At 38.5% G+C, this 16,392-nt stretch overlaps 1 protein-coding gene across 4 annotated transcripts in view; it reads right to left on the reverse strand.

Moving 5' to 3' along the window:
- The window catches only part of ARHGAP8 (Rho GTPase activating protein 8), a 79,961-nt gene that overhangs the window by 30,969 nt on the left and 32,600 nt on the right, over positions 1-16,392 (reverse strand). For all 4 annotated transcript variants that reach the window (XM_014940164.1, XM_014940165.1, XM_014940166.1 and 1 more), the window contains exons 4-8: positions 13,950-14,037; positions 10,527-10,658; positions 6,920-7,006; positions 3,058-3,156; positions 1,807-1,917 (exon numbers count right to left, since the gene is read on the reverse strand). In XM_014940164.1, the coding sequence (XP_014795650.1) occupies positions 1,807-1,917; positions 3,058-3,156; positions 6,920-7,006; positions 10,527-10,658; positions 13,950-14,037 (517 nt within the window). The remainder of the gene's footprint in view (positions 1-1,806; positions 1,918-3,057; positions 3,157-6,919; positions 7,007-10,526; positions 10,659-13,949; positions 14,038-16,392) is intronic.

Genomic DNA, 16,392 nt, shown 5'->3' on the forward strand with positions numbered 1-16,392 from the left:
AAAAGCAATTCATTCATCAAGCTGAAAGTTGATACTTTTACTCGGTTCAGATCTTAGAAGCTCTCCCCACATATCATTCCTTCTCCTCCATTAACTTTACCTTTCTTCACAAACACAGCCTCGATTAAGTCCTTTATTTCTCATTTAGTCATAGGGGATTTATTTATTTGTCATTTTTATGTGGTGATGCAGCACAGTCTCTTCCGAAAGAGGTAATTTGGACAAGGGTGGGCAGACAGAGGAATGAATATCCCTGTGTACTTTGATTTTGGACACCTGAGCCCTGTAAGCTGCACCCACACATGGAGGGCATCTGTCCATCAGCGCCTCCATCACCAGTGCTGGAACTCTCTAGGTCAAAACTGATAGTAATGCCTCACTTGGTGTTTCTCCACCCACAGATCTTCCACAGAAAAGCTCTTTGTAAGTAGCCACCATTTTAATACTTGGGAAAGCTAAGGGACATGGCAAGGACACAGTTTGCTGATGGTAACACAGCTGGGAAGTGGCAGAGCCAGGAAGGGTGGCCACCACAGCCTTACCATGAGCAGCCCAGTGAAAGGTTGAGGCACTGTCAGAGAAATAAAATATGACTAGTAGATGGTAAGAGTGGCCACAACATGCTGTGACGTGCATGACATAAGCCTGCAAAAAGTTTGACAGACCTGCTTGAGCAGCCAGGCTTGCCTGGAGGCAAGTGAGGCCTGCAAACAATCCAGGTTTTACTACTGAAGTGGTGGCACAAGACATTGTCCTTCTTAATGACCCAGTGGAGCCCACCTAAAAGATATTCTCTGAATGAGGGAAGTGAGTTAGCCGTGTTTCAAGCGTTAGGTTGAACTCTGAAAGAGGTATCATAAAAGTTAATGTCATGGTAGCTCTTGCACAATAGATATTGATTGTTCTAATTTCAGGCCTTCCAGAGAGGACTAATGCTTAACATTTAACCAGGGGAAAATTATATTTTATATCTCATTTACAGCTGAATCATTAGAACCAGAAAAGTAGACCGGGGGTGGGAGGAGATTCGACAAATGTCCATGTATCAGACAGCCTAAAATGCCTTTGCTGAATGCGAACAATATTCTTCAGCTGTTTTTGAGAAGGATGCCACAGAAAGATGACAGAAATTACTGTGGGTAGGAAGCTAGAAGGTTTTGTGGTGGTTTTTTGGTTTGGTTTTTGGTTTTTTTTTACCAAAATTGAATCTTGCGAGTACTATTGCCATCCCATTCCTTCTGTAAAGTAAATCACTTTTTATACCACATACAGTGCTGTAATCTATGTAAACAGCTGTCAGGGCATTTCTGATCTCAACTCTGATCACAACAATATGTGAGCACCGAAACTGCAATATATAAAGGCTCAAGCATCCATTTTAGCTTTATGCAGCCATTTTGGAACCTGACACTTTGTTTTGGCTTTGCTATCCACCACCTAACTGTGTCCAAAACACGTTCACACTGCCAGCATCCACCAGCAACAGATTAGCTCGAGGCTCTGTCATATATGGGCAAATTTCTGTCCATTGGGAGAAGACTTGTGCAGTCATGCTGGTACCAACTACCACTAACTACAACGATAAATATGTAAACATGAAGACCAGGCAGGTCACAGGGACAGAGATATTCCTCCTGAATTCATAAAACCTATTTTCTAGCCTTGTAGTTTTGTGGCTTTCAAAGAGAATGAGAAATGAAACATATAATAAACAAAATATTTGCAGACATTCTGTCCAGTGAATGTGCACATTACAGAAGGCTGCGGGGTATAGAAATCTCGTGTTTTAGAAATCTCACAGCTTACTATTTCAGGCTGACTCCAAATTGCTGGGTAGGTAGAGGTGGCCGTGGTGGAGGAATCTTAACCACAGGTGGCAGTTTTCCCTTATGTTTCTGCCGAAGATTTTCATCATGTCTGCAAAATTCAAGAAATCATTGATTTTCTGTGCACCACCATTGACAAACTATATATATATGAACAGCTATCAGTATTGCTCATAATGCTGATTTGCTGACAATTTCCAGGTCTTACAGAACTTGGATTTAATTTAAGCAGTAGGGAAATTTTTTAGTAGAATTTTTGGTAGAATACTTAAGCACGACATACAAGAGCTCTTTTGCTTCAGCCAATGGAGTATAGTAATAAATGTGTCCAAAACCCAGGAACACGCTATAATTTAACAGCAAAATTCAAACCTATTTTTTACTCAAAATACAACTCCCCTTTCTTTGGCAACCATGCAATCCAATTTATAACCTTCGAGCTGTAAGGTATTTTTCCTTATTCCATATTTACACAAAAGGTGTGTAAAAACCCACCAGGCATCAATAACAGTCATAATCAAAGCTTCCAGTTACTTTCATTCAGCGGTGACATAAAATCACTTCCTGTCAGTACATCAAAGCATTTCCATGTAAAGTGCTGTGTCGAAAAGACTGTTATTGATACTAATACTGGCACTTGACAATCCCAGCCCTATGCATTTCTTTCTTTTTTTTTCCTCTCCCGCCCCCTCTCCAATATTCCTCCCTAATACACATACACGCACGATATAAAAGTAATGGATCTGCTAACAATAGATATATCCATAAAGTTTAAAATCAATCAACACTTTGCTGACTGGGAATGCTCTTAGCGAAAGGAAGTCACTTAATCCATTACAATAGGAAAGTGAAGAGGTCAGAATTACATTTTTGACCACGAACATTATGTGATACTCTTAAGGAGTAATGACATACGGATTGGTTTTGTTAACGCTCACACAGAAGCTGCAGTTACACTAAGAAAATGCTCCACAACTGAGACAGACACTTTCCAAATCTTTAGAAAACTATATAGTGTTCTCTCCTCTAAAATCCTCTAAAATCCCAAGGCACTTCAGCATGTCTTTGATGGCGATGTAGCTTTCAGAATTCAATCCAACCAAGAACAAACAGGTAAATTAGACTTTTAATCATTGAAGAAACAGGATTAGACTCAGTTTGGAATACAGTGAATAGGATGCTACTCCACCTGAGAAAAGGTGAGACAATGCATTTTAAACTTGCCACATACCGGATGACTTCTTGAGGGATATTTAGCTGGTCATATTTGAGATGCTCTCTCAGGTCACTTAAATAGTTCAAGTAGGTGATTTTTTTCCCAAACTTATGGCTAAAACAACATAAAAAGAAAAAAAAGATCACAAAGAAGTATAAAAATCAGCATAGGGAGAACATTTACGAAGGGTTTAGTTTCTATTACAAAAATGTAAGTGCTGATGCAACTCAAAATTAGACTGTAATTGAAGCAGCAGGAGACATAAGATGTATTTCATTTCATATGATCAAACATATACAGTGCATGCCTGAGAGTCTGATTTGAATAAAAATAACTGACTTCCATCTGAATGTTTTGTGATTTGCATAGATATGAAAAACACTACTTTAAAAGCCACTGAAAAACAGCTTTCACAGAGCATTAGAAAGATCTCTAAAGAACTGTTAACTTAGGAGAAAATGTTACACGGCCAACAGAACAACATGTTTGTGCTATTTAGGCATTCCTCCCTACCAAAAGACAAAATAATGGGGCTGTAGACACAAACTATAAAGTAGTAAGCGACAGGCAAGATTTTCAAAGCATGGATAGTGTGTACCCTTGAAGTGTTGGGCCATCAGCTTTGCCTGTTTTGAAAAGAGCTGGGTAGCTTCTAGGAAACATCCTGAATAATAAGGTTTTTCTGTGAGTTGCACAAAACAGATTTCCAAATCTGAAGCCCCAAGCATCACCAGTTAGGTCTTGAGTTTCAGCCAGAATAAACTACTTAAAGGCTGAGGGGTTCAAACAAGGCTCGGGACACATTTACACATGTGGTCTGAAATAATTTCATCTTTTTCCACAACACAAAATCTTTGTCCTGTAATGAAGTGTCCAGCAAAATGATACGTGTTTATGATAAAAAGTATACTTTGCTGCAACTTACTTTGATCGTAAAATGCAAGAAAAATTCTCTCCCATTAGAATTTATCCCCGGATTGTCAAATACACATACACACACTCCCTCTAGTGGGAGATGGCACAAATATAAGCCACTTCAGCATTTTCAAAGCTTTTAATTGAAATGAGCTAAATTTTGCCAGCAGGCAAGATAGCAAGGGGACACTGATGGATATCAATCTGTGCGTGTACAACTTCAGAGCTCTTCAGTGTGTCTTTTAGCCAAAAGAGCCTGTGATTTCAACGTCTCCCCTAAGCCACCGGCTAGCACAGAATTCTCTGTAACTAATCAGACCTGGTAACAAAAGACATGTTGCAGGGCACATAATTTGTAACTAAACCCTGGGAATAATTAGGAATTATTCCTGTTCCTTAAAAATGCCACATCACCACCACCACCTAAATGTATATTAATTTGATAGCAGGCGGGTGGCTTCTGTTAACTCACAGACAGAAATATGCTCTTACAGTTTTCTTGCAGCTTGGAAAAATACATTTGACTTAATACTACCTTCTTGATCACCTCTTTTGGGACTGGAAAGGAGACCAACTGATCTACTGTATTTACATTTTCATAAATACTTTCAAATAAAGCGTGCAAAATATTTATTACTTTTGTTCTTCACTCTAATAATTCTGTCATTTGTCCAGTTCTTAGCAAACACATGTTCATGTAAAAGTACTTAGGCCATGTACTTACAGGTACCAAATGCACTAACAGATCTCTGAAGAATAAGTACATGTTTCTTGATAATGGAATTTATTTGACATCTGTGATTTTTAGTGGAAACACTATCTACAGTTGAGTCTGGGCTATATTTCAGCAAAGCTAGAAACGCAAAGTCTCGAGGATTTTTCTGCCTTCTTTTTGATCAGTTTGGTTTAATACTGACACTTAAACAAAAGTATGACCTACTAAGATATGCTTATTCTAAACTGGAATAAAAAGGTACTGTGAACAAATTTTAAATTGTACTATTCTAATAAATTAACAATTTTAATAAGTTTTAGTATCAAATGAGAGTACAATTTAGGCAAATTGTACATAGGCACTTCAGTTTTAAAATTATATTCTTATGTTTTCCTTTACCTGACACACCCAAACTTGAGTTAAGCTAAACCACAAATGCATGTGAGCATTTTTGCAATTAAACCATTTTAAGCATTAAAGATAGGTTTTTTCCCTAGCTTCAGCTAATTCCTGCCTTCTGACTTACCAGCCTTTTCAGAGCTTACTCATACTTTCAATTATTTTGTCAATGCCACTGTACAAATATCTTTGTTTCTGTTGGCGACACATTTTAACAGCAGAGAGAGTTGAAAAATAAGGACTCAAATCAAGTATTCAGGTACACATTGGTAAAAGTTGAGCACAAACAAGAACAGCCAATCCTGATGAAAGCAGGGTGTTAAGAAGATCAAGATGATGATGCATCTAAGATGACAAGCCCTGGTTTGAATTTTCTATGCTAGATATGAATGCTTAAACTTATCAGAATCACCCATTTTCACATCCATATTTAAGGATTTAGTGGCTAGTGTATATTATATTCTTCCAAGATAAAAAGTATTCATCTTATTTACACAGATATAGTCAAATCCAGGGAAAATTTTTCGGAACAGGTATGTGTAAACTTCTCTTTTGGAAGAATTAGCAGCCAATTATTGCTCTAAGTCAAATAGCACAACTGTGGCTCCACTGAATGCATTAACACTCACAGACTAAAAACCATCAGTGCCCCAAAAAAGCTTGCCTGGAGCTATTCCCAAGGAGCTCTCAGCTGCCTCTGAGAAAGAAGCTGATTTCATCTCATGTTGTAATGTACATCAAGAGTTTTTCTGGTTTTATTGGGTTTTTTTACTACAAAGTTGTCCATACCCATCCTACAGCAAATCAGGAACAAAATAAATCCATTCCTGAGGTACTATCAGCTACTGGACCTCCTGCTTCTGTCACATTTCTCTCACCATTGGTCTGTGTCCTGGATCTCTGGCTTTTATTTCACTTCAAGTTAAAATAAAAATCTACAGCCAACAATCTTCTTCCAAGAACAGCATGTTCTGGAAGGATTTTTAGTTGCAATTACTTTTTTTATTTTCACATGCTTCTTACATGTTCTGATCTGTCTAGAAGTTAAACTCCCCCCTCCTAATTAATTAACTTTCTACCAGTCAAAATTGAATCGATTGCAATGGACATTTTTAGTTGGTTCATTATGACTTCTCAAGATCAGCTGTTTTCCTCCTGTAGCCATTAGGACATTCATAGTATAATCTGCAAAATGTTAGAATTACTTTAAAAGTGACAGAAGTTCAGGAACAAAAACTAAATAAACCCACCTATTCTAGCACTTCGCATTATCTGCACATTGTTGCCAGTTCCTTGCAGACAACATCATGTTTTACCATGCAAAGAATGCACCAGTAAAATACATCTACCTTCACCGTTATACCCTCCACCTCAAATTTTTATGGGTACTTCAGGGCTTATCCATGAACTTTGAATACACAAATAGTATAATTCCTATTCATCTCAGCACTTGAGATCAGACCGAAGGTTAACCATCTATTATCTGCTTTACCGTACCACCGAGTAACTCCAGTCACGGACCCAGTTCTATTGTGCTAAGTGCTGTCAAAGAGGACAAAAAAGTCATTCATGGTCCACAGAATAACTATGTTTTAAAGTGATATTTACTTTAACATATGAGTAAAACGACTACGAATTGAGACTCCCTGTTCTTAGAAAGAAAAGAACTCTATCCCATTATTCATACCCGAGCTTAAGCTCACCTCACTCATTAGTTCAATACAGTTTAAATGGCTATTGTGCTCTTACCTGACATATTTTACCTCAAGCGTTTTAAAAAGCAACTTACTAGAGAACAAACCATCCTTAAACTAAATGGGAAAATGTGTTGAATAAACTGCCAAGTACCTTATAAGAGGTTTAAAGATATTCCACAGAATTTTTATGAAGTTGGTTGGATGTACAACATAGAGTGCTTTAAGGTTTTTCTTATACCTAGGAAAAGAAAATGAAATTGTTAGAAGACTTTTGAATATCATAGACAGTAGAACTGAATAGCTACCACTGAATGGGAGGTATTATTACAGGAACATTATACTGCAGTCTTTTCAAATACATTAAAAAGACCTAATTCAGAAGAAACTGAATGTAGAATGAAAAAAAACCCCAATTTTAAAAAATGGTCAGATTCGATGATACAATAGTAGGCCAAGATAACACTATTACGTTTCTAACCTGTCTTATAGGTTTAATAACAGGGGGACAGGAGGGAAATTAGGCAACTTGAAAAAAAACATGTGAACACGTGAAGAGAACCAAGAGATCCAATTTTTTTATTAAAAAATTTCTGTGATATAAAAAATTACTTTCCTTCCTCTCCCTTTATTTTCTGCTTACAGGAGTTTCGTATTGGAGAAAATTTCTAAATTTTCAGATGTAAAATTTACACCTAATCTTTCAGTTTTGCCACTACTTTTGTCTTATTTTGCTAGTAATTATTAAAGGGGAAGCTAACTTCACACTGTTTTATATTGGATGGTCCCCTTTGTATGAAACAAACAAAAATCTTTCTCCATTATAGCATTGCTTGATTCTACCGTGTCATACCATGACATACAAACAATAGATTCTAATAGGCTGAAACTGAAATGGAAACCAGGCTGCACAAAACCCTCTCTCTTATTCAACATGTGCATCTTATTCAACATTATTGCAAAATGAAATTGAGAAACACATAATGAAATATCCTGCTTTTATATATAAATTGTTACTTATCACTTTGCCAAGTTGGAGCGCCCCTCCCAAGCATTCACCATTCATGGTTAGAAAATAAATGACCATCGAAAAAAATGATTGTGAACTAAGAAAAACCTTCTAGTAGCAGGATATGGTAAGAGGCAAAAAAGGGAACAACTCAGCAATTACAACAGTTTTTCCTTCGGGGGTTTTAATTGGGTCCATACATCCTTGAATGAAAAAGACATTGTTTTCACAAAGCCGCTATCACATAAGCAAACAACTACAATTGTGCAATTGGCACCACTCTGCATATGAACCCAAAATCAACAATAAAAAGTAACAAGCAAAACACTTGAGTTTCTTTACTGAAGTTTCCATTTTAAGTTTGTTTTGTACCTTGAAGCAATGGGCATAAGCCGTTTCTTCTGTGGAATTTTACATACTTCATAGTTTCCAAGATTACAATTAAATGCCCACGAGACTTTACTGAGCCTCTGCTGTAAACCTTCAAAGCAAGATGTGTTCTTTTGAAACTATTCCTGTTGAACATTTGCTTTCATAATGCTAGCTAATTACTATCATCCCTAGTACTCTCCTTTGTTCTCTTTTTCCTTTGACCCCCCAAATGCACACAGAAGTCTGAAAGGTGTTTGTTTTTTGGTTTTTTTCCCCTCTGGCTAGTACAGTGGAATATACATGTTCGACTGTGAATACTGCTTTGAGCTTCTCCGTGACAGTATGCTAAGAAGTCCTAATTGTGAATAAAATGATGGGTGTATGGTTGCCTGGTTTCGCCTTTTGGATTAGGGTAGGGGAATGGAGAAAAGAGATTTCTGGCATAATCGAGAGTGACTTTGTGCACTTGAGAAGTATGTCAGAAAGCAACAAAACGGGAGAAAATATTCCCTCATGCTGCCTCTCCCCATCCAGCAACTGTAAATTTGGCTTAGGATTCTCCTAGAGGGAAAACAGTACGGTAGGGTACGCTTCCAACTCCATATAGTGCTTTATTTTCAGGAATTGTCAGTGCACAGCAAAACCCAGTGTCATAGTCCAAATCTCGCACCAAAGACAAAATAGAAGAAATCCTTTACCTTTCTTCTCCCTTACCCAATACCAGAAAAAACATATTCAGAAACCCACTAGCAAACCCAAAAAGCTTTCTCAGTCTGTTGAGAGCAGTATCTCATGAAATGAGATGGAGAGCAGTATCTCATGAAAGCAGCTACAGGCTTCTGATAACAGCGGGCTGCTACACACAACCTTTCCTTCTTGCTTAGTGGGTTTAAGAGTTTCAGGTTATTGAGTGAGATTCAAAAAAGGCTGAGCTCTGGCACGAGACCACCAAAAGGTGTTGTACACATCTCAACCTCAATTTACAAAGCAGGGTGCACAGTCCTATGAAACACTCAGGAGTTTATAGCCCAGTCTAGAAACACCCAATAATCTTACCCGGCAATCTTTTTCACAGAATCCTTTACGAGATTTGCTTCTTGTTCCAGCTACAAAATTGAAAAAGTCAAACACGTATGATGCAGCCCCCCAAAATGCACATAGACTCTCACTATCAGGAAAGATCTATTTGTGTATATTTTTGCTTTCGGTCATGTTGCCCTCTTGAGGCCAATTTACAAACAAGTAGATCAAGTAACAACTTGCAAACAAGACTAACTAACTTTAGCAGGAACTTCCCGCTCCTCTGGTAAGCATGCATTTTCAGAAAATAAACATCAGAACTTTAGTTTACACTGTTAAAAGGCTATTTATCTAGGAGTTTTGGCCTCAACTGTATCCTAACCAACTAAAATATGAAGCCATCAGCTGCAGCCATTGTTACTCCAAAGATCAGGCATATACGAGCGTAGCGGTCCCTTTGGGCTTTACCAACAAATGCTACAAGGGTTGAGAGATACAGACTGTTATCTTTCCTTTTTTGTATACAACCCAGCCTTGAGATAATCAAACACAACTGTGAGATAATTGAGTATGATGACTAATAGGTGTCACGGGTATCTTGTTAAATAGTGCACAGAGAGGGCAACGGCTCTTGGTTTTTGTGGGAAAGTACCAGAAGATTGGGAAGGAGGACAGTAAATACGCTCAAGTGACTCGCATGTGGGGTGCCGGAAAACACATCTATCACACTAAATCTTGCTTAGTTTTGTGTGCTCAACAGGTAGAACATCTGCACTCAGATAACATAGGCCTGGGATGGACTCAGGGGCACCTTATCAAACACGCCTGAGATGCTTGCCCTGCTGTTGAAGAGATCAAAGCCCAGCAGCAAACTCTGCCTGCCAGAATCCTTGAAATCAGCCCCAGACAGCAAGTGGGGCTCTCTGGCTCCCTCACTCCTTGCTAACGAGGACTCTCCTGCTATTAAGGACTCTCCCTCTGCGGTGCCTGCATCCCCTGCTGGCCTGCCTCTGCCTGGGTGCTGCTTCAGAGGTTCCCTGATCCATGAGGTATTGAGATGAAATTTGTTCTTTGCCCTTAATCCATGGTTTTGTGGTTGTTCCTGCGTCCTGCCTGCATCGGCTCACACAGTTTTGTTCCCAAACTTTGGCTAACCACTGGCAATCCTCACACCTTTTCTTAGCACTGCACAGAAGATACTTAGAAGAGAACTAACAGCAACAATATCATTACAAGAATTTGCAATGGCCAAATGAACTCAGTTAGTTGCAGGCAGATCAGGAAAGACACTCTTCCTTTGTGGGAATTAGTTACAGCCATTACAGAACTGAAAGAGTACACCAAATATTTGGAGACGTACTTCCTGTCAAATTCTTTGTAGGCTGTTTGTAACCATTTCAGAGACGGTTTATTCAAACTCTTCAGGCCATAGTGAAAGTAGACAATTGTATAATCATTCTCTACATACTGGTCCAGAGTATACTTTAAGTACCTGAGGAGAGAGATAACATTTTAGTTTTCAGACAGTTTAATGGAGGACAATTTTAAAGCAGTAAATGAGAAACAAAATGTGCTATTTTCGCACAGAACGCTAGTGACTGCAAATTCACATTTACTTTGATGTATTTATCTAACAAGTTCATCTTCCTCTAGCAGCAGCGCTGCCAATAATTCCACATCACTGCAAAGCCTGAAATTTGAAAGAACACATTTAGTTACAAAAACTATAGCGCTCATGAATCACTAAAAGATTGCTGCATCAGGAGAAGTGTGGCCAGCAGGTCACGGGAGGTGATTCTGCCCCTCTACTCTGCGCTCATGAGACCCCACCTGGAGTACTGTGTCCAGCTTTGGAGTCCTCAACACAGGAAAGATGTGGATCTGTTGGAACAGGTCCAGTGGAGGGCTATGAAGATGATCAGAGGGATGGAGCACCTCTGCTATGAGGACAGGCTAAAGGCTGGAGCTGTTCAGCCTGGAGAAGAGAAGGCTCTGGGGAGACCTTAGAGCAGCCTCCCAATATCTGAAGGGAGCTACAGGAGAGCTGGGGAGGGACTCTTTGTCAGGAAGTGCAGTGACAGGACAAGGAGCAACGGTTTTAACTTGGAAGAGGGGAGATTTAGATTAGATACCAGAAAGAAATTCTTTGCTGTGAGGGTGGTGAGGCACTGGAACAGGTTGCCCAGAGAAGTTGTGGCTGCCCCATCCCTGGAGGGGTTCAAGGCCAGGCTGGATGGGGCTTGGAGCAACCTGGTCTGGTGGGAGGTGTCCCTGCCCATGGCAGGGGGTTGGAACTTGATGATCTTTAAGGTCCCTTCCAACTCTAAGCATTCTATGATTAAAACTATAAGACTGTGTTTTCCAAGAATTTTTTAAAAAAGATGCATTTTAACTGACAGTTCTGGTCTTTGTAAAATCCTTCCTTTTAGCCAAGTAAACACTGTCATTTTGACTTCTCAAAATAATAAAAAATAAATCTTGGGTTTTCCCTTCAATTTAAAACTTTTTAAATTCTTGAAAAGTCCATTAGCCCTAATTACTGCCAATTACAACTTGTTACTATAAACTCTTTTCTTGAATATATTTGCCTCTCTTGACTGTATTGTGCGGACTGTGTTCATAGATCATTTCCCTTAAAACTAATTTAAAGAACTACACTATTTACCCCATCTTGAAATAATATTGCATGTTTTATAAGCAGATTTCTGTGTGTTCATTCTTTTTATGGTATAGTTTAAGATGCTTTTGTCTTCCCTTTCTCCTACAACTGAGAACACTATATGCCCTATTACACAGCTCAATGATTCAAATAAAGCAATGATGTAGGAGTACAATCTGGCCTCATCTCTTGCTGTGTCAGATTTCAACTTTCTCATGTCATTCTCAATGCTATCTTATTATTCTGCAACAGAGCCCCAGCTATTGCTCTTAATTGCATGTAAGCGATTTTCATTTAATAAAACAGATAGTTCCACGTGCCATTTATTAGGCTGTGGCCATCTGCAAGTATCAAGGGCACTCTGACTACCACCCTTTCATGGAAAAGCCCCTATCTTCACTCTTACACTGTACTCCCAGAGTCTCATTTATCTCCTCATTCCCTCAGCATAGTGTAACTCTTAACCTGCAAATAGCCTGGGACAAGGACTGCCACTGCAATTAATATAAAGCTGGTTTGATCACTGATTTAAGAATTAACAGTATTTTAATGAAGTAGTAGTAGTAACAGTCATTCTAGACTTTCTTTTTTTCAAGAGTTTGAAATTAAATTATATCTAAGCAGATATTCTTACATACAAAGTGCCTCATGTTTTATTTTACAGCATGTAAATTCCTTGGCACATTGTATACAGGAAAGCTTGTACTTATAAAAATAATTGAGGGTTTTGTGGGCATAAAATAACCAGTATTTTTGCACAGTTGATTACCTGTTCCAAGGCTGTAAGAGAATTGCAGGGATATTACAAAAGCTTTACTGAATCGATTATTTAAGTAATTTCATCATAAAACACCTACCAATCCAGGCCTAGTCTGCAGTTTTTCTCAAAATTCAACATCTGGATTTAACTACCCAAAATCAGATCACCTGATAGTTATGCTGCTAGCTTCACATTCAGATATCTGTCTTCAGTTATCTCATAGCACAGACATTCCATGTGAATTTGATGTAGGCTCAGATACAGGAAAACACCTAAGTGTTCAAGTCCAGGAGAGTGTAAAGGCTGGAAATCCTACTTTCATGAAGGTCCCTCCTCTCAGAATGAGGAAAGGTTCTTAGACCTGGTGGCAACGTGGTTTGTCACACTCCTTTTTTGGCATTTCCTAGTAATGACTGGTGTGGCTCTTCCTCCAAGGTACTAACACTCCCTCTATGCTACAGAGGAATCTCTGGCTTAAGGCTGTGGAAATACCCAAGGTGTGAAGAGCATACAAATGAAGCAACACAGTCCCAAACACATCTCTTAAATAATCTGCCTCCTAATCCCTCTCTGTTTCTGAAAAGTTGAGATAACAGCACTTCGGCTCTTTCCAAAGGTGGTAGGAACTGACGTTTGAAAGGTGCTTAAACATTTTGGCAATGGAGGTTGTACAACAAATCCAAATAGGTTTAAAATGCTTAATAAGAACAAGACTGTCACGGCAGAACTGATCTCCTTCTATTGAAAAACTACAAGGCAGACACACCTGCTGGTACCTTGCTGCAGCAAGTTTATAAAGAAGAATGTTGTGATTTTATATATTCACAACCTCTTTTAACACATTACAAAGTGAGATACATATAAAAAGGTTAAGCATAATAAACTGTATACGTAATACAGATCTTTTTTATAAAAGAGGAAAACCACTAAGATGTAAATAGCTAAACAAAGCTCCTGTTGAGTGATTTGGGAGATAAAGTATAGCAAATTAAGGCAAACACTGCTATTCATGAGAACATATGTACAGAGTGCTAAAATACTAGAATTTCTCTTTCATTGGTCTTCATCATAAATTTGATTTTTTAAATACTATCAGAACATGTTAATAAAATAAAGACAACAAGTTAATTTCAGTACACAGTAAATTGCTTCTTCTAGTCAAGATTCTGAGTGAAGTAACTTTGGCAGTTTCATCCACATCTCATTTACTCATTATTAACACTAATAGGTCTTGCACCCTTTTTAAATCTCACTCCCTGCCACCTGCTTCTCGCTCCTGAAAGCTAATTCACCTGGAAACAAGCTAAGAGAAGTTCACAGATAAAATATAAAGTAGTTCACGCAGGAGACTGAGATAAACTTACTCCAGCAATCTGGTGTGATTGAGCTGATGGGAGGGGGGCATACGGCAGCAACTGAAGGTAATCACTTTCCTTCCAGAATTGTCATCACCTAGTGAACAAAACAGTTAGTAAAGACAACGCTCATTTACTTATGCATTGGGACCTCAATGATCTGAAGGAATGGCTTGTATCTTCTCATATTCAAGACTAACTCTACCTCCCATCATTACTCCAAATACACTGCAAAACTTCACTGCCAAATCACATTGCCTACAGAAAGCAATTTGGTCACCACTGCAGTGACATGAAGCAGTTGCTGGGCAAATGGGGAAGTTAAGCTGAGAAAGTCACATTCAAGGGTGGTTGGTGGTGCTCAGCTCCTGGCAGGGAACATGCAGGTCCTCCTGCAGCACTCAGTCGTAGAAGAAAACAGGCCTGCTTTCCCCAGAAGTCTTGAGAAGTGACCTGTTTTCAAACTCTTCCTGCTTTATTTTGGGAATGTATCAGACTACTACTCTGCCTACGAACACTTTCGGCATTTTCTTTGTCACATATCTTAGTCACTTTTTTTTAACCAATGTAAACTTTTTTAGATATCCTTTTCCAGAAGCAGTCCTACGTTCAGATCACATTTAAAAATAAACAAGCAAGGCATGCAAGTATGATTTTCATAACCTGAAGATCCCTCAATGTTCACCCCTTAGTTCCTCTGACAAAGCATATATTGCTGCACTCAAGTTCATTTACTCTTTGACTCATGACAGTGTCACTCATGCCATCTGTACAGACAAGGTTGGTGTTTATGCCATGCCCACCCCACACCCGGGTTCCACTATCCAGGAATCCAGGTGAAGAGTTTAAGTCACGCTCATAATGAAGGTAACTCAGCACTGAAGACTGTGAGGTGTTAAGGTTTTAACTTAATACTTGAAAGATATTATTCCTTTTAAGGCACTACAGAAATATCCCAGAAAAATGTTCAGACTGAATTCATATTTCAGATGTTCTCGGTCTAATTTCAGTGTTAAAACTAAATGATATTTAATACTTGCTTCTATTGCCACAAAACCATCAAAGGTTGGCTTTGATATCAGTAGGACCACAATAAAGGTAAGAATTGGGGTTTTTTAGAAACTCTTTATACTGTTGTTCCCCTTCCACAGCTAATTAAGTAGCTGTAATGAATAAACAAATTTTAACAAGTAATAAAATGGGGGACGTTAAATCTGTTAACAGAATCACTTAATGAATATATAACACCATATAAGCATTTCTATGAAAACTGGGTAGAACAGCTTCAGACCACTTCTAATTTGTATTACTGATGTTGATTCAAATTACTTATCTGACCAAACAGAACACTTCCCAGCTTTGCAAACACGCACTTTTCATGAAAACCCACCACAGATAGTAATATGCTTTCCTTCATTCAACTCAGGAAGAGGTGGCTGTCCTCACCTGACAGATTCGACACTTAAAAAAAATAATCCTGTACCTGTTTTGTCCAGTTCCTACCTAGTTGTGCTGAACAGAGGTCATGAAGGGACAGCATCTATTGAAACCCATTCCATTTTAGGTGCAGAAGGAGAAAAGGGAGGGAAGAAAGGAAATTAGCGCTTAATGACTCTTCACATATGAACATGGACTAGGAAACATCTTCTGCATTATCAGTTCCAAGCTTGTGTTATCACCAGGAACTGTCCTACATAATCCTTCCATTGATTTGTTGAGCTCTATCTTAAAAAACAGTTAGGTTTTTCTATTTCTTGCTCCACCTGCTCACTGCTTTGACAACTAGCAACCTTTCTCAATCCCAGTCTAAAACTCATAGCAAGTTTGTCCCAAATTTGTTCGTGTGACAATGACACCACTTAGCTGAAGCAGCACTTCTCCTTCAGTACTGTTTACCATCCTGAATGACTCTCTAGACAATAAACATATCTCCTCCCAGCCTGTATTTTATTGCTTGTAAACAAGTTAGATCTTCTATTTCTTCCCCACCCTAGCTATATCTCTATCTATGCATCTTCCCTAAACATGGGTGATGAGTTAGATCATAAATTGCAGATGAACATCACATACAAGACTCAAAAAGATTTCCTAATAATATCATCATTGTCTTTACTGAAAACTGAGATGAAGTATTAATTCAGTTTGACAGCTATAGTTGGATTATCTCTGATGGCCACCTCACTCTTATTTCACAGAAGATAACTTCTTCTGCTTTTCTTTTTTTTTTTTTGTATTTATACAACCAAAGAAACTTTTGCTATTTGCTTTAACATCCTTTAAAGATTTGACTCAGCTTGAATTTTGGTCATTATCACTTTAGTCCTGTAGTTTTGATTTCCAAAACATAGCTTTCTCTACTGGTTGGTTCCTTCTTCCTCTCCTATTTTGTCTGACTGCTTATTTTTATTACCTTTCTCAAAGGTATTTTTTCATTCCACAAGGCCTGGTCTCT

The sequence above is a fragment of the Calidris pugnax genome, unplaced genomic scaffold (assembly GCF_001431845.1).
Source record: "Calidris pugnax isolate Ruff unplaced genomic scaffold, ASM143184v1 scaffold36, whole genome shotgun sequence".
Lineage (NCBI taxonomy): Eukaryota > Metazoa > Chordata > Aves > Charadriiformes > Scolopacidae > Calidris > Calidris pugnax.